General features: G+C 49.1%; 1 protein-coding gene across 1 annotated transcript; it reads right to left on the reverse strand.

Annotated features, from left to right (window-relative positions):
- Nucleotides 1–15,095: 15,095 nt before the first annotated feature.
- Nucleotides 15,096–19,035, reverse strand: LOC115506923 (paraneoplastic antigen Ma6E-like). The gene is made up of 3 exons (XM_032592088.1): nucleotides 18,607–19,035; nucleotides 18,408–18,561; nucleotides 15,096–17,801 (listed from the first exon to the last, which is right to left on the reverse strand). The coding sequence occupies exons 1-3, from the start codon at nucleotides 19,033–19,035 to the stop codon at nucleotides 16,438–16,440; spliced, it is 1,947 nt and encodes a 648-aa protein (XP_032447979.1). The 3' UTR covers nucleotides 15,096–16,437.
- Between the last annotated feature and the right edge of the window lie 4,518 nt (nucleotides 19,036–23,553).

The raw sequence follows: 23,553 nt of genomic DNA on the forward strand, positions 1-23,553 counted from the left end.
GCTTCAGTTCCCCCATTCTTTTAGGATCAAATCCATGTTTCTTTTTTTTTATGTTTATTTATTTTTGAGGCAGAGAGAGACAGAGCATGAACGGGGGAGGGGCAGAGAGAGGGAGACACAGAATCCGAAACAGGCTCCAGGCTCCGAGCTGTCAGCACAGAGCCCGACGCGGGGCTCGAACTCACGGACCGTGAGATCATGACCTGAGCCGAAGTCGGCCGCTCAACCGACTGAGCCACCCAGGTGCCCCCCCAAATCCATCTTTCTTAATGAGATTTAAAAGGTCTCTTCTGCCACAGAAAAGTATAAAACCAAATCAGATCTTGAGAATGGCAAAATACATCATCAACAAAGTCAAAGAGCAAATCAAAGACTAGGAAAAATCTATTTTCAAATCACATTACAGTACGTGATAAGCTCCCACAGAGAAAAAGATGAACCATCTACTGGGAACAATGGGTAAAAGGTATGAACAGACTGTCAAATGAGAAAGGAATTAAGGATGCTCTTGAACATGTGAAAAGATGCACACCCCCAGAAAAGCAAAGAGAAACTACACTGAGACACTATTTTTCACCAATCTAATTGGCAAAATTCTGAAGGTCAGATCACACAGTACTGGTAAGGTTGAGGGGATATAGAAACCCCCATTTGTTGTTGGCAGGAGTAGAAATTGGTACCACTCCTATGGAGAGCAAGTTGGTAGAATTCACTAAAAATCCAAACGTACAAAGCTTTTGACCAAATTATCATACTACCAGGAATATTTATTCTATAGATAAACCTTCTCATGGGTGAAAGAAGTATATATAAGATCCTCACTGCCACATAGTTTGTAATAGCATGAGATTGGTACCCCCTAAACGTCCACAATGGGAGATTAAATGATTAAGGCATATCCACACAATGGATTAGCATGCAATGTACAAAAAGATTGAGGCAACATCGACATTGGTATGGAAAGGATTTCAAATTGTGTGAATGTGTGAATGTGTGAAAGGAGCAGGGTGCAGAACAATGTGCCTTATATGCAGCATGTCTTTTTTCTCTCTCAAATCTGACCCATTGCCTGTTTTTGTATGACTGTAAAGTTAAGAATGGTTTTAATATTTTTAAATGGTTGAAAAAAGTGAAAGGAATAATAGTATCTTGTGACATGTGAAAATTATATGAAATCCAAAGATTGGTGCCCATAAATAAAGTTATACTGGCACACAGCCATGCCAATTCATTTCTGGCAGAGTTGAGCCCACAAAGGTAAAAATATTTACCCTTTGGCCCTTTACAGCTTGCCATCCCCACCTTTAACTCACTGTGCTCCTTTTTGCCTGTAAGTGCTTTTCACTGCCTTGTATTCCCACGTCCTTGGCCTGGCTAACTCCTACCCTTTTTCTGCTTAGAGTGCCCCTGGAAGACTTCCATACTGGCTGTGTGGGGGAGCTGTCACTTTCTATTGTCCCCTGACATCCCGTCTTGGTTCTCAACAGCACACACCCCCTGACTTACAAGTGCGTGTTTCAGCATCTCCTCCACTAGGTACTGGTGTGTGTGTGCTGTGCTGAGGGTGTGTGGTCATTCCAGCTCCCAGTCCAGTCATTGGCATGGTGTAGATGCTCCAAAAGTGATTATTGAATGGATGAATGTGTCTCTGTGCTAAAATTAAATAGGCTTTCAGTTACATAAACTTTAGAACTCAATTTTGTGGCCAACTGGTATAACTCAGTTTACATTCCTGTTTCTTCAGACACTGGAAAAGAAAAAGCAATGGTCCTACTGACCTTAACTTTCACTTTTTCCAATCTAGACTGAATCAATCCAAAGGATAAAAATGTTTTTCCCTCTACATGTGTATATATATTATTTTTACTCAGCATACAGCACTGACTAGGGGATGGGGCCTTGTTAATACTCTGGCAAGTTGGAGAGGAGGGAGGAGTCCAGGCAGGCACACACTAGCAGTGGGGGTGGGGTGGGGTGGGGGTGGGAGTTGAGAGTGGGTGTGTGAGCCCATGCTGCTAATGGAGCCAATCCCTATAGGCTCCCAGTCCACACACTGCAGTCTCACTCAGCAGGCTACATCAGGTCAGGCTACTCAGGCTAAGCATTCTGGGAACATTTGGAAGAAAAGACTCTCTTTTCAGTAATTGCCAAGGACTATATTTACTTAGTAGACTTCTAGCAGGTTGGTGATGTCACTGTCCATAAAACAGCAATAGTGGAGCTATTTCTTGAGGCTCCTTTCCCTTGTCCTGGGCTTTCGTCCCATGGTTTCAGGATGCTGGCTGTGGTGCTGCAGGCCCAGCTGGCACTTCCTCCACAAGACATCGCTGGATATTGAAAAGCTTTCCCCTCAGATGGACTGTGGACGAGAAATATTGGCACAAGGTGGTTCTAACTGGCTGTCAGCAGCTTCAGAGTTTCTCAAATCCCTGTGGTTAAAATTGCTTGTCCTTACTTGTAAAATGGAGTTTCGGTGTGCCAAAATTAAAAATGCTTAGCTAGATTTTCTTTTTCTTTTTTAAAATTTTTAACTCTGATAAAATACACATAACATAAAATCTGCCATCTTAATCATTTTAAGTATACAGTTCAGTAGTTTAAGTATATTCACATTGTTATGTAACCAATTTACAAAACTTTTTCAAAACTACAAAATGCCAAACTTGTAAAACTGAAACCCTGTTCTCATCAAACAACAACTCCCCATCTCCCTCCCCAGCCCCTGGCAACCACAATCCCACTTTATGTTTCCATGAATTTGATGACTCTAGGGACCTCATAGAAGTGGAATTGTACACTATTTGTCCCTTTGTGTTTGGATTATTTTACTCAGCATAATGTCCTCAAGGTTCATCCATATTATAGCAGGAGTCACAATTTCCTGCCTTTTTAAGGTTAAATAATATTTCATTGTATGGATAGACTACATTTTGTTTGTCCATTTATCCATCAGTGGACACCTGGGTTGCTTCCATGTATTAGTAATTGTGAATAATGGTACTGTGAACATGAGTGTACAAATACAGTTGATTCTTCCATACTTTGGCTATTGTTGATAGTGCTGCTATAAACATGGGGGTGTATGTGTTGGATGAAAGGATAAAGAAGATGTGGTATATATATATATATATATATATATATATATATATATAGGAGTATTACTCGGCAATCAAAAAGAACGAAATCTTGCCATTTGCAACTACGTGGATGGAACTGGAGGGTATTATGCTAAGTGAAATTAGTCAGTCAGAGAAAGACAAAAATCATATGACTTCACTCATATGAGTACTTTAAGAGACAAAACAGATGAGCATAAGGGAAGGGAAACAAAAATAATATGAAAACAGGGAGGGGAACAAAACAGAAGAGACTCATAAATATGGAGAACAAACAGGGTTACAGGAGGAGTTGTGAGAGGGGGGATGGGCTGAATGGGTAAGGGGCACTAAGCAATCTACTCCTGAAATCATTGTTGCACTATATGCTAATTTGGATGTAAATTAAAAAAAAAATAAAAAATAAAACAAGCTAAAATAAAAAATATATACAAAAAAAGAAAAAAATACAGTTGATTCTTGAACAACACAGGTTTGAACTGCACAAGTGCACTTACAATAAATATAGGCCAGTACTGTAAATGTTTTCTCTCCCTTATAATTTTCTGAATAATATTCTCTTTTCTCTAGCTAACTTTATTGTAAGAATATAGTATATAATATATATAACATACAAAGTATGTGTTAATCTACTGTTTATGTCATCAGTAAGATGATAGTAAAATTAGCCCCACCTTGGGTTCTGTGCTGTTGGCTCAGAGCCTGGAACCTGCTTCAGATTCTGTGTCTCCCTGTCTCTCTGCACTGCCCCCACTTGCGCTCTCTCCCTCTCAAAAATAAGTAAACATTTTAAAAATGAAAGAAATAAAGAACCTTAACTAAGTCAATCTACAAAGTCCCTTTTACTGCATACAGTCACATATTCACATATTCATCTCACCCCTGTCAACATGGTTATCAAAAACAAACAAAAAAACCCACAATAGGTAACAAGTGTTGGCAAGGATGTGGAGAGACTGAACCCTTGTACGCTGTCGGTGCAATGTAAAATGGTGTAGCCACTATGAAAAAAATATATAGCTTCCTCAAAATATTAAAAATAGATCTACCATATGATACAGCAATTACGCTTTTGGGTATTTATCCAAAAGAACTTAAATTAGGATCTGGAAGAGATATCTGCAGTCCCATGTTCATTGCAGTATTATTCACAGTAGCCAAGAGGTAGAGACAACCTAAATGTTCATTGACAGATGAATGGATAAAGAAAATGTGGTCTGTATGCAGAATGGAATACTATTCAGCCTTAAAAAAAACTGCGATATGTAACAACATGGATGAACCTTGAAGATATTATGCTTACTGAAATACAACACTCACAGAAGGACATTTACTGCATGATTCCACTTATATGAGTTCTCTAAAATAGTCAAATTCATAGAATCAAAGAAGGTAATGCTGGTTACCAGGGGCTGAGGGGTGGAAGAAATGGGAGAATTACTAATCAACAGACATAAAGTTTCAGTTAATAAAGATGAGTAAGTTCTAGAAATTTGTCCTACAACATTGTATTTATAATCAGCAATAATCTATTATACACATAAACACTTGTTAATACGGTAGGTTTCAATCTTCAACATTCTTACCACAATAAAATAATGTTTTAAGAAATAAGAAAAAAGGTGCAGTTAAACATACTAAAATATAGACCCTTTTACTTAAAAATGTTTTATTATTATTAATAAAATTTAATAAGAGTAATTTTTTTTTCAACGTTTTATTTATTTTTGGGACAGAGAGAGACAGAGCATGAACGGGGGAGGGGCAGAGAGAGAGGGAGACACAGAATCGGAAACAGGCTCCAGGCTCTGAGCCATCAGCCCAGAGCCCGACGCGGGGCTCGAACTCACGGACCGCGAGATCGTGACCTGGCTGAAGTCGGACGCTTAACCGACTGCGCCACCCAGGCGCCCCTTTTTTTTTTTTTTTAATAAGAGTAATTTTTAAAAATTTTTATGCTTATTTATTTTTGAGAGAGAGAGACAGCATGAGCAGAGGAGGGGCAGAGAGAGAGGGAGACATGGAATCCGAAGCAGGCTCCAGGCTCTGAGTTGTCAGCACAGAGCCCAATGCAGGGCTTGAACTCATGAGCCATGAGATCATGACCTGAGCCAAAATCAGACACTTTAACCGACTGAGCCACCCAGGCACCCCAATAAGAGTAATTTTTATAGGAGCACCTTGGTGGCTCAGTTGGTTGAGCGTCCGACTTCGGCTCAGGTCATGATCTCATGGTTCATGGGTTCGAGCCCCACATCAGGCTCTGTGCTGACAGCTCAGAGCCTGGAGCCTGCTTCAGATTCTGTGTCTCCCTCTCTCTCTGCCCCTCTCCTGTTAGCACGTTGTCTCTCTCTCAAAAGTAAATAAACATTAAAAAAAATTTAAAAATACATGCTCCATATAACAAGACCAGCTGTTTCATCAACATAATTACAGAAAAGAGTTTAAAAAATTGTGCATCTGCTCTTTCCACTGTCCCCATTCTTTGTACACCAGTTGCACTATGTGGAACTGTTGTGACATATAGCCACTATATATTCCCCTCTCTTCCCATGTCCCTCATTTATGCCTTATTCTATATGTAAATATATATTTAATGCTTACCACCAGCCTTTATTGGTGTCCCTTCATTTATTTTCATTGTCTGAAGTTCATTCTCTAATAGAAAGGAGTCATGGCAACATACCATTCTCCAAGTTTTCATGTTGGTGAGAATTGGCTGTGTTTATACTTGAAAGCAAGCGTGGTTGGGTATAAAATTCTTGGCTCAGATTTTTTCCCCATGATGATTATCTTAAATTTTCTTCTGGTGTAAAGCATCAATGTTGAAAATTTTGAGAAGAGTCTCATTTTCTTTCCATTATACACTTATTCTTTTTTTTCCCCGAGATATCCAAAGAAATTTTCTTTCTTTAATCCAATAATTTTACTAGAATATTTTTTGGTTTTGCTTGTTTTGGGGTGATTTTCCTGGGTACCTGATGTAATCTGTCAATTTATAATTTTGAATCTATTTTTTTGTCAGGAAAGTTTTCTTGAATTATACATTTTAGTACTTCTTCTTTTCCTTTGCTTTGATTTTTAATCTTTGGAGGCTCCTATTATATGTATACTAGATCTTTTTTCTTGCGTATCTCCTGTATTTGTCATGTTCTTTCAAATGCTCTTCTCTTTATTCATCTTTCCTCTTTAAAAAATTCCCTTATTTTCTTCTATTTCTCTTAAGGCATTATATGTGTCCTTTATTCATTCTTTGGTTTCTTTTACTTTAGTCTTAATTTCTGAAATTTAAAGCAATTTTTTAAATCTTTTCTTTCTAAGGGTACCTGGATGGCTCAGTCGGTTGAGTGTCCAACTTTGTCTCAGGTCATGATCTCCCAGTACATGAGTTTGAGCCCCACATCATGCTCTGTGCTGACAGCTTGGAGCCTGGAGCCTACTTCAGATTCTATATCTCCCTCTCCCCTGCTCATGCTCTGTCTCTCTCTGTCAAAAATAAATAAACATTAAAAAATTAAAACCTTTTATTTCTAATTCTTTCCTGAATCTATCATCTTATTTCTGAGTTTTTCTATTCTCATTTATGTTGTTCTTTCATGTCTTGAATCTTTTCTAAATGCCTTTAGCTTGCTTTACAATAAAGGACTGTAGTTCCATCTGTTTTGTACACATTTTCTTCCAGAATGCTTTTAATGTCTAGAGGGATGCTCTGTATTCTCTCTTTTATTTTAATAACTTTGTATGAGATTTGCCTTTGATCTTCTGTTCATCATTTTCACCCAAAATTAGTTTTCCTGCAATTGTAGAGGGAGATTTTTTAAAAAGATTTTCTAATTTCACATATAGAGTGCCTTCTTCTGTTGATTTTAAGAGTCCATTTACTTTCTGTGATCATCTCAATTTGTTCTCCCTCACTTTATCTGAACCCTTACCATTCCTGTCTTGCTTGATTTGTATGCTGCTCCCAGCAGTTCTTCCTCAGGGTAAGGAAGTTTTGAGAGTTCATTGGCCCCCTTTAGACCTTAATGGTGGTGGCAAAACCCTCCCTTATCTCTTTCCTCTAGGAGACTATGGAGCTGTGAAGCGGGGACCATTAGCCCTTTCTTCTCTGTGTGTCTGATGCTGGCGTAACAGGTGGCCTGACAACAGAACAGTCACACGGAGATGTGAGTGAACAGGTCAGCAACAGACCCCACGGATGCACCCCCCACCTCTTCTAGGACCTCCCAGTGCCCATCTCCTGGAGAAGAATGCATTAGGCATGGGACACCCCCTTGGCAACCAGTGAAAGAAGCAGACTCCCAGGATGTGTCCTTCACCTCTCCTCTGAGCAGGTGTTTCTCACAGAGGTGAAAGGCAGTTTTTCACCACTAGATCTGCTGGGGCACTGAGTCACCATGGAAGCCACCTATAGGGCAGGCAGGATGATGCTTGCCTCTCAGTCACTCCCTCTGTCCTTCTCTCCTTCTTTTCCTCCTGGCCCTTCTGGCCCTGGCAGCCCCCTCAGCCCTCCAGGCTTTCCTTCTTCTGTTGGGGGTGGTGCCTAGAGACCTACACAGAAGGGACTTTGCCACAATCAGAGCCCAGAAGGTGCCAGAAGTCTTTGCCCCTACCCAGTGATGCCTTGGCTCTTCCCTGATCCGCTTCCTGTCTTGCCCCTTCCAGGCCTTCCCAAAGGCCTCATGGGCCACTCTACCTCTCAGCCATCACCCTGGGTTCCCACCAGGTTCCCACCTGGTTCCCACCAGGCCAAGAAGTTCAAGAGAAACAAGCATATCTCCCACCCCCCTCAGGGGCCCTTTCCCGCACAACCAGGCTGCTTCTGTATGCATTCCCTGAGGCCTTCCCTCCCAGTGCAACTCCCCTCTGGGAGGATTCAGGACCTGATCCTGCAACTGGAGCCCCCACATGGGCGGTCTCCTTGCTGCAGGAACACAAATAAATACACATATGCCCCAGCCCACCAGCACCAGGGCAGGGGCCTGCTCGGGGCATGGAGCAAATAGGCCAGGCTGAGTTCCTCCAGCAGCATCTCAAGCCCAGGACAGCTCCCCATCTGCAGCGCCTCATGGCAATTCTAGATATGGCTCTGGATCCCCAAGACCATGCCCACAAAGCTGACCAGAATGTTTGCACATTGGTCCTCAGGAAGGCGTAAGGAGGGGTGATGTGAAGGAAAAAGGAGAGGGGGTTGAACTGATCAAGGAGACAATGGGTCTTTAAGGAGTTTGCACCAGTTGTCTGTTTAAATGTTACCATGCAATGACCATGTGGGAATATAGTCCAGGGTTACCTAAATGTAATCTTACCATCATTTAATGGTATGGATTGGAGGAGTTTGATACAGCTTTTTCTTTGTGCCCTGAAGTACCAGATTCAGGTGATGCTACCTAAAACTGGACAGATATGATGTGAGAATGGCACATGGAAACAGTCTTTGGCATATGTATAGGAAAGAGCTATGGTGGCCACTGCCACTTCACAGTCTGGTTCTGTGTGCACTGGGGTAGGGTGACAGGAGCTGCTGTGGCCTCCAGTGTAAATAAATAATTTGGTCCTGCATCCATATGTCGAAGGAGAAGAGACTATTCCTACAAGTGGCAGGGGCTGCATGGAGGAGGCCCCTAGGCCCAGCTAGCTTCTCCCCACCCCTCCACCCAACAGTCCCAGCACCTCTGAGCCCCCACGATGGAAAAGGTGCACTTGGGCCCTCTTTGGGGGTGCTGGCAACATGAAAGGGGAGCCTTGGCCCTGGGCAAGGCTGCACTGGATGGACTCGGTGGGACAGTGCCCTCTGAACTAGGGTGTTGCGAATGCCACCACCGCTCCTCTGTACTTGAATGACAGAGAAAAGGAAGACCCCCTTCCCCTGTCCACCAAGTTGTGCCTGGACACAGCCACTAAGAGCCTAAGGTTCCTCAGGAAGTCCTGGAGAGACAGGGACATGGCCTGAGGTAACAAGTCCCAGCTTGGAGCTGTGCAGCTGGAGCCCCAGGAGAGGGAGTTGTCCCAGATCCAGCAGGGGTGTGGGCGAGGGGGTAGGGCAGAAGGGGTTGTCCTGAGAGTTGTGCCTGAGGAGGTTGAGGGCCTCCAGCAACAGGCGATGTGCTCCGCTCCGGGGCAAGGAAGCACAGCCCTGGGAACACCAAGTACAATCTAAGGGGACAGGAGCTCCTTGTTTCAAACTGCATGGTTGCTGCAGGCTGAGGGGGTCGGTGAGAGGACTGGCAAGGGACACGGGGTCCACAGGGTCCGCGTATGTGGGCAGTGGCCTGGCCCTGATTACCCCGAGGCCCTGTGGCCTCTCTGGGGCCTTACCCAGGCCTCTCCCAGGGACCAGTTTCTGCCCCAGGAAAGACCCCAAAGGCTCTGGGACAACGTGGGCAAAGGCATCCCCTCGTGCCAGCTCAAACCCACTGGCCCCACGGGGGGCTCCCCATCTTCTTGTGCAGCCTCACCTTGCTTCCTGCCCATGTGCCCAGATCCCCTCCAATTATAAAGCTGTGCCAAGCCCTTTCAGTCCTGTTCCTTGGTCTCTACTAGGAAGTCTGACTCCCAGGATGGGGTGGGAGTGGAGATGGGGACATGAGTCCTGCCTGACATGCACTTCACACCTGAACCACTGATCTGCCTCCCCTCTGGGAGTCCATTTTGCCCTGGGCTTCCACAGAGCCTGGTGCTGGTCCCCACATCTTCTGGTCTGAGGACAGCCTCAGCATCAGACGGAGGGCCTGGGAAGGACATGAGGGTCCCCCAAGGTCAGGTACGGTGGGATTAGAGCCCACGTCTGCAGGCCCCGTGTCTGGCGTCTGGTGTGCTTTCCGGAACAGGGACTAAGGTGAGCCGAAAGGCCTGTTCCACTTCTGCCTTAGCCCTTCTGTTGCTCTCTTCCTTTCCATTTCCAGGGGTCCTGGCCACCCTTGCTTGTCATCATGCTTGGACCAGGGTACCACGTGTGCAACAAGTTTGACCTGGCTAAGAGTGAGCAGGTGGTGTGCACAAAAAAATGGTGCACAAGGAGACACCCAGTAGGGCCCCAAGACGGAAGGGATGACATCCCAGGGGACGCCAGAGAGACATCCCAACACCTGCCCCAGCAGAAAGCTGGCAACAGGGCCATGCCTAGGAGCATGTGGGAGGTGAAGACTAGGGCACACCCCACTGGGTCTCTTCTGCCACTGTGTCTAGGAGTGCACGCTTGACTAAAGGCTTCAGAAGAGAAGCTGAGAATTCACCATCATCGCATCTCATAAGCATGCAGTTGCCGTGAGTATGTGACACATGTACATCCAACCTCTTTCTTGGAGGCTTTAAAAAGACATCGACGTTCTTGAGTTTTTGCTTTGATGGCAGAAGCACGACATACTCCCCACCCAGGGAGCATCCATCACTGCTCCCCATGTGCGGTATGTCTTTCATTCAGCTATTTCTCAGGGCTGTCACCATTAGCAATCTGCCATGTGTCCGTCGGCTCTGCTTCCAGGACCGTCACTGCTACCCACATGCCTCGAGGTTCTTTCCGTTGTTTCCAGGGGCCGGGCTGTGTGGTCTTGCCAGCCTGACCTAGAATCCCAGCACATCCACTGAGGGGCTGTGGGACTTTGAGCAAATCTCTGCATCTTTCTGCACCCAGTTCTCATCTGGAGAAGAGGGGCCATAACAGTGCCCACCTCCCACCAGGGCTCCTCTGAGGACTCTTGGAGAGAGCGCAGGCCCAGTTGCTCAACCCAGTGCCTGGCATGTAATGAGAATTGATGTTACTTTTAGTTGTTGTTTGTTTTGTTTTGTTTTCATAGTTAAGGCTATGCTATTTATGTGTACAATTTCATGTTTTGGCTTTTTTCTTTAGCACTATTAACCATGTACCTCTGTTCTTTAAGTCTTTGTTTCTTTCTTTAACTTTTTAATGTTTATTTATTTTTGAAAGAGAGAGGGGGGGGAGGGGCAGAGAGAGAGGGAGACACAGAATCTGAAGCAGGCTCCGGGCTCCGAGCTGTCAGCACAGAGCCCGATGTGGGGCTCGAACCCACGAACTATGAGATCATGACCTGAGCTGATGTCGGACGCTTAACCGACTGAGCCACCCAGGCACCCCTGCTTTCACTGTTTTTAAGCTCAGAATATTCTTTCCTATCCAGAGCCGATGTAAGTACTCACTGGTATTTTATTCTAATATTTGTCTTTACATTTAGCCTTTAATCCTGTGGATATATATTTTAGAGTACACCATGTGTTAACGATCTGCTCTGTTTTCCTCCAAATTGCTAAATGTTCTGATACCATCTCTGAATCATCCTTCCATGGTGATGACTGATGTTTCCTTCATTTATATTGTACATATGTGTGCGTGTGTATACCACCTGTAGTCTCTTTCTAAACCATTTGTTTGTTTATTTTGACGCCACAGTGACTTGGTGACTCTACAGTCTAGAGTTCTATGTTGTAGCACTAGGAGAAGTGTGAAATTCTGGCATCAAGTGAACCCCAGTCAAAAATAGATGAAAAACAATTTGTAAACATGAAGTTTGTTGTGAAGGAAACCTATGGTGGCATTGTGTTAGTACCTAAGTTTTAGTTTGCTTTAATGAATAGAGTTCAGTTTTGTACCATATTTTGGCAAGGAAACTTAAGCAAGGAGGCAGGAACTCCCTCCTCCAAATATACAACCCTGAGGGCCACAGCTCCCAGAATTTACTGTCTGAGCTGCCCCACTGGCGACAACATTCAATCATTACAAGGCAATCACTAAAAGGTCTACGTGTCTTAAGTGAACCAAGTGATTAGCAGCTATGTAATGTGAAACACACAGTGAAGAGAAAGGAACCAAGGAGCATTTGGAAGAGGCCCGGAAGTAGCCAAAGCTACTGGGAGTGTAGCACAATGACACAAAGCAAGTGGCTTGTGTGTGCAGGGCCATTAGTGCTAGGTTTCTGCTGTCCCTTGTTTAGCCAGGTGGGATCATGGCTCTCACATTGTTAAGTGGGACTAGAAGCAAAGTGTAGGGGTGCCATGGATGACATTGGCATGAACAGTGCCACAGAAAACACACCATGGAGAGTATGTAGCATGGGGATCCCCCTGTGCAGAGCCCAAGTGGGCATGTGCTAGAACACCTGCATCTGGGCTCAGGGAGGATATCAGGGCCCAGTCTTAAGCAGCACAACGTGCCCTGGAACAAGCCCAGAGGCCCCAAGGGTACTCAGTGGTGATCTAGGCTGGTTGTCAGCCCTGCCAGGGAGAAATCTACCCTAGCCATACCCTGGCAAGGGAAAGCAATCTGCTTAGAGGGCTGATCTTTCCTCTTTGTAATGTGGACCACGGCTTACAAGGAGATGCTAAGGACATAGGGACCTATGGATTTCTACTGTGAGAATGGGAACCATGAGTTTGAATCCAGATGGTCAACTAGAGCCAGGAGCACTGCAGCCAGAAATGCTGGCAGCACCCAAAGTGCTCATGGAAGGGATTCCCGTGTTCAGGGATAGCATTCTTGGTTGGAAATAATCCCTGCTCTGGGATCCATGAGGAAAGGTTGGGATCTAGAGGAGGATGGTGGCCTTGAGAGGGGCTGCACCCCAAATGATGGGGCTTTGGCCATGGAACAGTTCAGAGGATAAGACAGGCTCCTGGGCCTGGGGAAAGCTTGGCTGAGGAGGAATGCAGGGCACACAGCTCTGTGGGGTCTCCAGCAACAGGGGAACTGGGCTAATCACCCAAGCCTGGGGAAGTGGCTGGCACCTAGGCTTTGAACCTGCCCTACTAGCACTAGGTGAAGTGCCCAGGGGCCTGGACATGGCGATCCTGCAGAGTAAGCAAAGGGAAAAGGGAGAAAAGGCCACATTCATCTCTTTCCAAGTTCTCTCCCTACAGGGGTGAGATGATGAAAGGCCAGGCTAGAGTGGCCACCAGGGGCCTCTCTCTTCTAAACCAGCCCCAGAAGGAGGAGGGCAGATTCCCAGGGCCAGACTTGAGCCAGCCTGCCTGGGGTCCAGCCCTCCTCCTGTCTCCCCTCCTCCAGACGGGTGGGAAAGTGGCTGCCCCCACTCAATCCTAGAAGAATTCAACGCACACCAACCCATGTTCCATGACACACACTCCTATTCACACATTCACACTCCTACACACTCACATACTCTTGCACACAGACATACCGTCACACACTCCCATATTCTCACATTCACTCACACTCTCACACACTCACACACATTCACTGACACTCACTCATACACGCACACACACTCACACCTGCTCAGGGAATACACATGCACAAGTATGCTCCGAATGGTGGAGAGACAAGGGATCAGCCACACTCCCATCCCCTCTCCTCTTTTTCTGCCTTCCAAATCCCAAAGCACTGGTGGAAAGTGGCCAGTTGTCATGGCCCTGCTAAGACACACAGGACAGATGTGGTTAGGATGGTACCTTCCTTGAAGAAGCAAGAACAGAGCCCACCTGGGGACCTCACCCCAATCCTGAAGCACACTCTGATGGGACACATACAAGGGTCCCCACAACACGGGGCCAAGCTCACTAGGCCAAGGAGGCTGCAAGCATGGTCCTGATGACCCCCTTCTCAACAATCCCCTGCAACCCTCATTCCATTGTCCATTTGTCTCATTACCAAGCATCTCCAGGGGCCCATCCATCCATGTAGCACCACTGTCTGCAGCTCTCACCACATGGCCTGGGCCTCCCCAGATGCACAGGTCCTGAAGGCTGGTCAAGCAGCTGTGGGCCTGGGACTCAGCTTTCTGCAAGGTCCTCACTCATCATTGGCTGCTTTGGGGAATCTGTTCTTCATCTGTACCATGGGGTTGGTCAGAGCCACTGTTCCTTCAAAACATCCGGAGAACACCTCTGGGAACAGACTGAGTGAGCCCCCAAGGGGCCTTCACAATTTCCAGGTCAACAGTACTGTTCTCTCCCAAACACCTGCAGGGAGAGGCCCTATTGTTCCTTCTGTCTCTTAATCAGTTCAGAGGCAGATGGAGGCCTGCCCTCAATTTGTGGAATGCAGGGCCCTAGAGGGTTTGGGCAGGCTCCTCAATCCTTATGATGGTCTTCTCCAAGAATTTCCCCTCCAGCTGCAGCATGCAAGGAAGGGATCCCTGATCAACAGTGCCCTCCACCCTGGATGGGTGCCTGCCTCAGGTGGCACCAAGTGCTCTGTGAGAAGCAGAGATCCAGAACTCACCTCCAATCAGGAAGAGGCCCACTCCCCAGGCCACATCCACAGACCCCTACTCGTGTCCCACTACCCCGTCTGCTCCCAGGACACATGACTGGTGCCCTCAGAGTTAGCTGGAAGGGGAGTAGGAGAGGGAGAGGGTGCTCCCTCCCCTTTGGGGGCCACCCTGCCCAGGATTAAGATCAGAGGACAGCTCTCCCTGCCTGTCCTCCTTCCTGGCAAGGCAGAAGCACTGTGGAAACCCAGCCCAGCCTGCCCTCTGTCCCTTCACATCATAGCCTCCCAAGTACCCCCAACATCCCTCAGTAGCTAGACCAATTGTCAGCTGGCAGGGGTAGGTTGATCCTAAATGGAAGCGATAACCCCCAACTTGGAGTCCTGCATGCAGCTCCTGGCAGGGGTGTCTAACCTCATGCACAGGCCTTTCTGTGCCCAGTGGGTCTCTGGGATTATACACGTGAACTCTCTGACCCATCTGGATGCCCTGAGCTTCTCAGCCCTGCCCAGATAATGGGCCTCAGGCCATATCTGCTATCCCTCCCCCCCCCCGGAATACCTAACCCACTTATTCCTGGGGGCTTCCCTGAGATTTATGGGGACCCAATCAGACACTTCTTGTGCCCAAAGTTCAGGTCACCTGGCTCTATCCAGCCAGAGGACCAGAAGCAACTCTTGGATCCTGCCCTGGCCACACCCAATGGCAATGGCGGGTACCAAGCCACTGTTATTCCCCAACCCACCCCCAGGTGACCCTTCCCTCAAATGCCCACAGCAGAAGTGAGACTCAGCTCAAACATCCAATGAAATTTATTGAAGAGAAACATTTACTGAACCCATTGAAGAGAGGGAATGACAACACAGAGAGGAATGTCGAACAGCCACTACAGCCCATAGGTCACGGAACCCCTCCTCCTGGGTCCCAAAGGAGGTGCCTCTGTTCCCCCCAACACCGTGGCCCTCCTGCCATAATCTCCCTTTCTGAGGGCCCCATGATCAGCCTTTGGCCAGGATGATGGATGCTGGCCATGGCCCCTCACTCCAGGGCACTCTCCCTTCTGGCCGACATGCTGGGGCCCGGCCCTGCCCTATGGCCTGCACAGGACAGTCACAGGACGCTGCAAAACGCAGCATGGGGCACTCGGACAAGCCAAAGAAACTCAGTCACGAGTAACAAGAGAGTGGCACATCTCAGCACGGTTTCCACGGAGACTCCCGCAGGCCACCTCTGCCCTTGGTCCAGTGCCTCCTTCCTGAGGTCGCGGGGTCAGCACCAGCCATGCCTTCTTCTGTCCTTCCCGCCACCTCCTGGGACTGGGCTTCGACAGGTCTCCGGGGCGGGGTGGGGGCGGCTGCTCAGATAAGAACACACACACATCTCCACAAGAACAAGCAGCAGTTGGCCTAAACCTACACCGAGGAAGCATGGGCTGAGCTCACGACACCGCACGACAGCGAGCAGAGCCTGGGCTCGCACTGAAGCTCGTGCCACACCCCCAGGGCTGAGAGGTGGCTGCTGCGTCAGGCCAGGACACCCGCCGCGGGCTCCTGCCCACCTCAGGGCTCTGCACGGGAATGGTAACTAGGGTGCGTGTAGGGGGAGCTGACACGGGGGGTCACTAAGGGGCCTACGGAGGCACACGTGGGCTTCTCAGAGCGTGGAGTGACGTGCTCCACGGGTCAGTGAATGAGGGTCCCCCTCTTGGGCGGCCCGAGGGGCCGGCACCCTTGAGACGGCCCCTGACCTCTCCCAGGCCAGTGTGGGTGGCACACATTTTCAGGTGCCCCTCGCCTAGGCTAGGGCCAGCCGCTCAGGGGTGCTTCCCAGGCTGGCTGCCTGGACTGGCAGGGTTTCGCGCTGGGGCTGGGGCTGGGGCTGGGGCTGGGGCTGGGGTGGAGCTGCCATGGGAGGGGGCACCCCTCCCTGCCCCACTCTGCATCAAGTATGGTCATCCTGGTCCGTCGGAAGGGCTGATGGTGGTGGCCAGGGTGCCTTGGGAAGATGGGGTCCTGGGAATTTGGGCTGGGTGGGTTGTTGCCTCCACGTGGGGAGAGGCTGCTGCCCTGGCGTGGCCTCCCCCTGCCTCCAGAGCGCTGCTGCCTGAGAGGAGAGGGGGGCCCCTGGGCCTTCTGAGCCTATTTGCCCGAGGAGGACTTGGGGGGCCTCACCTCCCCAGCCCCGTCCTCGTTTCCCGACTCCTCTGGGATGGGCTTGGGCCCCTCCTCCAGGGGCTCCCCAGCCTCCTGGTCTCCTGCCTGGGCGAGGCCCTCCGGCTCACAGCCAGGACCTCCCGGGCCCTCCCTGGAAGCGCTGCCCATCTGGGCAGGGGTGGGGCCCCCAGGGGCCTCTGAGGGCCTTGCGTGATCTAGGCCCGCAGAGGCGGGAGCATTTTCATCTTCCTGCGTGGCAGGGAAGATCTTGGGGGCCTCCTCAGGGACGAGGGCTGCCCTGGCGACATCACGGGCTTCAGGAGCAGCCGTATCAGCTTCGGCACTGCCAGGAACGGCCTCACTGGCCCCTAGGTTGGCCAGGGCAGCCTGGGAAGCATCTTCCCTGGCTGGGGAGGCTTCGGCAACCTCTCCGCTGGCCCGGGCAGCGGCCAGGCCTCCGGTGCCCACACGGGCCCCCTCTTCCACTTGCAAGTGCTCGCTCCTAGCTGCGGTGGCCTCCCACGCCTCGGTCTCCTGAATGAGCCGCAGCATCCCCAGGAAGCCAGGTGGTCTCCTGTCCAGCCGCATCCTCCTCAGCTTGTTCTCGAGCATCTCGTTGGGGCGGGCCCGCGTCAGCACCTGCCGGGCGCGTAAATGGCCCGCAAGGTTGGGATGGATGGCCCCCTTCTCCACGGCCGACTGCAGCAGGCCTTCCAGGCGAATCACATAGACAAAGAGAGTCTCCTGGGGCCGCTGGCCACAGGTCAGGAACTTGAGCCGTGCGGTCGTGGGGGTGTCCTCCCTCCCGAACACCTGGACCAGCGCGGCCAGGCAATCCTGTGCAGGGACGTCAGGGTTTTCTGCCAGGAGGCCGCACACGAGATCCAGTGCGGGGCCACCCAAGCTCTCCATCAGCCTCCTCCTCCTCTCCCTTTCTGTGATGTGGCACCACAGGGACAGCATGTCGCTGGTGTGATCCAGCCAGCTCTCAAAGGACTCTTCTTCTCGGTGTGGCTCTTCCGTTCCAGGAAAGGTTCTCAGTTTCCCAGAGGCCCTGTTTTCCAGCACAGGCTGCCAGGCCGGGCTCCAAGGCTGGGTCCAGGATCTTCCCGCACCTGTGGCTCCTGCCACACCCACAGCTCCTTCCTCACCTGCAGCTCCTGCCACACTCACAGATCCCGACAGACCTGCGATTCCTGCGTCCCCAGCGGCTCCCTCCTCATCTGACTCTCCTGCTTCCTCTTCAGGCCCTGCCTGGCGCACAGCGGCTGCCCCGCCTCCAGCTCCTTCCTGGCCTCCAGCTTCTGCCTGGCCTCCTTCCTCACCTCCAGCTGCTGCCCCGCCTCCAGCTGCTGCCCCGCCTCCAGCCGCTGCCCCGCCTCCAGCTCCTTCCTGGCCTCCAGCTCCTGCCCCGCCTCCAGCTGCTGCCCCGCCTCCAGCCGCTGCCCCGCCTCCAGCTCCTTCCTGGCCTCCAGCTCCTGCCCCGCCTCCAGCTGCTGCCCCGCCTCCAGCCGCTGCCCCGCCTCCAGCTCCTTCCTCACCTCCAGCTCCTTCCTGGCCTCCAGCCGCTGACCCGCCTCCAGCCGCTGCCACGCCTCCAGCTGCTGCCTCGCCTCCAGCTCATGCCCCGCCTCCAGACGCTGCCCCGCCTCCAGCCGCTGCCTTGCCTCCAGTCCCTGCCTTGCCTCCAGTTCCTTCCTCACCTCCAGCTCCTTCCTCGCCTCCAGCTGCTGCCCCGCCTCCAGCTCCTTCCTGGCCTCTAGCTCCTGCCCCGCCTCCAGCTGCTGCCCCGCCTCCATCTCCTTCCTCGCCTCTAACTCCTGCCCCGCCTCCAGCTGCTGCCCCGCTTCCAGGCGCTGCCCCGCCTCCAGCTCCTGCCCCGCCTCCAGACGCTGCCCCACCTCCAGCCGCTGCCTCGCCTCCAGTTTCTTCCTCACCTCCAGCTCCTGCCTCACTTCCTTCCTCACCTCCAGCTCCTGCCCCGCCTCCAGACGCTGCCCCGCCTCCAGCTCCCTCCTGGCCTCTAGCTCCTGCCTGGCCTCCAGCTGCTGCCCCGCCTCCAGCCGCTGCCCCGCCTCCAGCTCCTTCCTGGCCTCCAGCTTCTGCCTGGCCTCCTTCCTCACCTCCAGCTGCTGCCCCGCCTCCAGCCGCTGCCCCGCCTCCAGCCCCTTCCTTGCCTCCAGAAGCTGCCTTGCCTCCAGCTCCTGCCCCATCCCCAGCTCCTGCCTCGCCTGCCAAGGCAACCCCTGCTTGCCTCTGGGTCTGTGCAAGGAAATTGGGTGTATCCTGTGACTCTGATTCCGGGGCCTGGGGCAGGAAGACCACAGTCCAGGGTCCTCCCATGCCTGGTATTTGTCGGGGGATCACACTTCGGTTTAAATACTCAGCAAACTTGACCAAGGCGACCCTGGACCTGAGCTCCTTTCTGAACACCTTGCCCAGTACTCGGTATCTTCCCAGGGGCTGGAGGGCAGCCTGCACGGCCTCCTGGAATTCCTGGTCCTCACAGTCGTGGGGAATGCCCAGGATGAGCAGCGAGCGCTGAGCATCCACGCCCATCCACCTGCACCAGCCACGAAGCATAGCCAGTGCCATCGCGGATACCTGCGGGGGAGGGGCGCGATCGCACAGGGGCGCGCAGACTGTCTCAGGCTCTGCAGTGGAGGCCTGTGGGTGCAAAGGGGAGAGAGGGACACTGGTGCCAGACAGCCCACCGCACCGCCCCCCACACCGACCTGGATCTCCTCCCTGGCCAGTTCACGTCTTCCAGGCCACGTATCAGAACCCCCACCATGCAGCCCTTCACCTCTGCAAGGAGAAGGTCCCCTTTCGCCTTGTCCGACACCCCTGCTGGGGCCACTGCAGCCGGAGCCCCTCCCACCATCGTCTGCAACCCCGCAGCAGCCGGGAGCCCTCCCTTCCTGATCCCCACAGCCAGGAGCCCTCCCATCCTCTCTTTCTTAGGGCTGGACCCAGGGCACCCCTGCTCTGCCTGGGCAACCTAGACACCGGGTCCCGCCCTCTCCCACCAGCACCTGCCCCTCTGCAACTGGAGCCGCCCTCCGCAGTCAGGAGCTCTTCCCACCCCTCCCCTCCAGCGCCGACTGGGTTCCGCCTCCTGCCCCCACTGCCTGCCTTGGCAGAGATCCAGCCCTTACCCAAGGCGCTCGGTACTTCCAGGGTCCCGTTGGAGCAAAGCCCCTGGTCTCCGGCTCACTTTCTCTGACTCTGCAGGCGCTGCTGGGCAGGGACACGCCACCTGCGAGCTGTGGGGCGACTCTGGAGGCCACCTCAAAGCCCTGGAGCGACAGGATCAGAAGAATGCACCTCAGCTGCACTGCCCAGGACTGCACAGTCCAGCAGGTCTCCCAAGTCCTCGGTACTAAGGCCACGTGGGCTTCCCGGTGTTCCCAGAATCCCCAGGTGGATGAGGGAACAAGATCTCGGTATCTCAGTGCAGGGCAAATGCCAGGATCAGGAGAGCAGGAGAAGAGGCATCTGTGTTGCCGTGACAACGGGACCTGCTTGGTTAGGGCTTGATGTGACAAGCCTTGGAGCCTCCAGAAGCAACAGGCACACCCTTTGGCCCTCCAGCTACAAAATAGACCCATCAATAATTGTGGCCAATGTGTGGGGGCTGCAAACTAAGGGTTAGGGGACAGAGGAACCTAAGAACAGGTCCCCATTACCACTCTGTACTCACAGCCTTCCCTCATTAAGCCTGGAATTTCCACAGCAGACACATGTCATGTGTTCCAGGTTAGGAGCCCCGCCACAACTTTTTGCATTGTAAAGCCAGCTCTCAACCACCCAGGCTGCCATTCTGTAGGAAAGCGTGTGGGCATTGTGTCATGTAAATTATAGATTCACCTAACAGCTGAGTGGCGAGTCACTGAACACCTGTGCCCTGAATCCATAAATAGGCAATAGAAAAACTCCTTTTATATAGTGCTGGATTTGATTTGCTGATAGTAAAAGATTTTTGCTATATTGTTCTTGAGGGTTGTTTTTCTGTACTTCTTTTTACATAATATTTTATCAAGATTTATCACAGCTTCACAAAAATGACTTGGGAAGTGTTCTCTGCTCTTCTATCTTCTGAAAGTGGTTGTGTGAGATTGATGATGTTCATTCCTTAAGTATTTGCTAGAATTCACCATGAAATCCTCTGGGCCTGGATTGTTCCTTTGTCGTGTTTGTTATGCTTTTAGGGAAGTTTTTGATAGAAAATTAAATGTATTTATAAGAAATTGAGCTATTCCTATTTCCTATGCAATCTGTCGTCACTTTCAGTAAATTGTTTGGTTCCAAGGAATGTGTCACTTTTGTCAAAGTTATCAAAGTTATTGGCATAAGGACCATCCTAATAGTTGCTCATTATTCTTTTAATACCTATATGATCTATTTGCTATCCCTATTTCGTTCCCGATATTGACTAGTATTCATTCTCTTTTTTCTTAATTAATCTTGCTAAGGGTTATATAATTCATTCTTCTTTTAAAAATGTATGGCTTTATTCTTATTCAACATAGTATTGGAAGTCTTAGCCTCAGCAATCAGATAACACAAAAAAATAAAAGGCATCCAAATCAGCCAGGAGGAGATCAAACTTTCACTCTTCGCAGATGACATGATACCCTATATGGAAAACCCAAAAGATTCCACCAAAAAACTGCTAGAACTGACCCATGAATTCAGCAAAGTTGCAGGATATAAAATCAATGCACAGAAATCGGTTGCATTCCTATACACCAACAATAGAGCAACAGAAAGAGAAATCAAGGAATTGATCCCATTTACAATTGCACCAAAAACCATAAAATACCTAGGAATAAATCTAACCAAATAGGTGAAAAATCTATACACTGAAAACTATAGAAAGCTTATGAAAGAAATTGAAGAAGACACAAAAAAAATGGAAGAGAATTCCATGCTCCTGGATAGGAAGAACAAATATTGTTAAAATGTCAATACTACCCAGAGCAATCTACATATTCAGTGCAATCCCTATCAAAATAACACCAGCATTCTTCACAGAACTAGAACAAATAATCCTAAAATTTGTATGAAACCACAAAAGACCCTGAATAGCCAAAGCAATCTTGAAAAAGAAAACCAAAGCAGGAAGCATCACAATCCCAGGCATCAAGCTACACTACAAAGCTGTAATCATCAAGACAGTATGGTACTCGCACAAGAACAGACACTAGATCAATGGAACAGAATAGAGAACTCAGAAATGTACCCACAAATGTACGGCCAACTAATCTTTGACAAAGCAGGAAAGAATATCCAGTGGAATAAAGACAGTCTCTTCAGAAAGTGGTGCTGAGAAAACTAGACAGCGACATGCAGAAGAATGAACCTGGACCACTTTCTTACACCATACACAAAAATAAACTCAAAATGGATGAAAGACCTCAATGTAAGACAGGAAGCCATCGAAATCCTCCAGAATAAAGTGGGCAAAAACCTCTTTGCTCTTGGCCACAGCAATTTCTTACTCAACACATCTCCAGAGGCAAGGGAAAGAAAAGCAAAAATGAACTACTGGGACCTCACTGACAGAATGGGAGAATGTATTTGCAAATGACATATCTGATAAAGGGTTAGTATCCAAAATCTATAAAGAACTTATAAAACTCAACACCCAAAAAACAAATAATACAGTGAAGAAATGGGCAAAAGACATGAATACACACTTCTCCAAAGAAGACACCAGGTGGCCAACCGACACATGAAAAAATGCTCAACTTCACTCATCATCAGGGAAATACAAATCAAAACCACAGTGAGATACCACCTCACACATGTCAGAATGGCTAACATTAACAACTCAGGCAACAACAGATGTTGACAAGGATGCAGAGAAAGAGGATCTCCTTTGCACTGCTGGTGGGAATGCAAACTGGTGCAGCCACTCTGGAAAACAGTATGGAGGTTCCTCAAAATATTAAAAATAGAATTACCCTATGACCCAGCAATTGTACTACTAGGCATTTATCCAAGGGATACAGGTGTGCTGTTTCAAAGGGGCACATGCACCCCAATGTTTATAGCAGCAGTATCAACAATAGCCAAAGTATGGAAAGAGCCCAAATGTCCATTGATGGATGAATGGATAAAGAAGATGTGGTATCCATACACAATGGAGTACTACTCGGCAATCAAAAAGAATGAAATCTTGTCATTTGCAACTACATGGATAGAACTAGAGGATATTATGCTAAGTGAAATTAGTCAGAGAAACAAATATCATATGGCTTCACTCATATGAAGACTTTAAGAGACAAAACAGATGAACATAAGGGAAGGGAAGCAAAAATAATATAAAAACAGAGAGGGGGAAAAACATAAGAGACTCTTAAATATGGAGAATAGAGGATTACTGGAGAGGTTGTGGGAGGGGGAATGGGCTAAATGGGTAAAGGACATTAAGGAATCTACTCCTGAAATCATTGTTGCACTGTATGCTAACTTGTATGTAAATTTAAAAAATAAATTGAATAAAAATTTTTAAATAAATAAATAAATAAATAAATAAGGCTTTGCTAATTTTCTTTTTTTTTAACGTTTATTTATTTTTTTGGGGGACAGAGAGAGACAGAGCATGAACGGGGGAGGGGCAGAGAGAGAGGGAGACACAGAATCGGAAACAGGCTCCAGGCTCCGAGCCATCAGCCCAGAGCCTGACACGGGGCTCGAACTCACGGACCGTGAGATCGTGACCTGGCTGAAGTCGGACGCTTAACCGACTGCGCCACCCAGGCGCCCCTGCTTTGCTAATTTTCATCATAGTTTTTTATTTCATTTATTTCTGCTCTTATCACTATTATTTCCTTTTCTGAAACTTATTTTGGATTTACCTTGCTTCTTTTCTAGCTTCTTTAGATGAAGCATTAAGGCATTGATTTTATGCCTTTCTTCTTTTCTAATATAAACATTTAAAGCAATAAATCATCCTCTAATCACTTTGCTACCTGCCGGCCACTAATTTTGATGTTTTATTTTTATTGTTATTCTATATGAAATATTTTCTATGTTCCTTTGTGTTTCCTTCTTTGACCCATGGGTTTTTGTAGAAATGTAATGTGAAATCCA

Source organism: Lynx canadensis, chromosome X (genome assembly GCF_007474595.2).
Source record: "Lynx canadensis isolate LIC74 chromosome X, mLynCan4.pri.v2, whole genome shotgun sequence".
Taxonomy (NCBI): Eukaryota; Metazoa; Chordata; class Mammalia; order Carnivora; family Felidae; genus Lynx; species Lynx canadensis.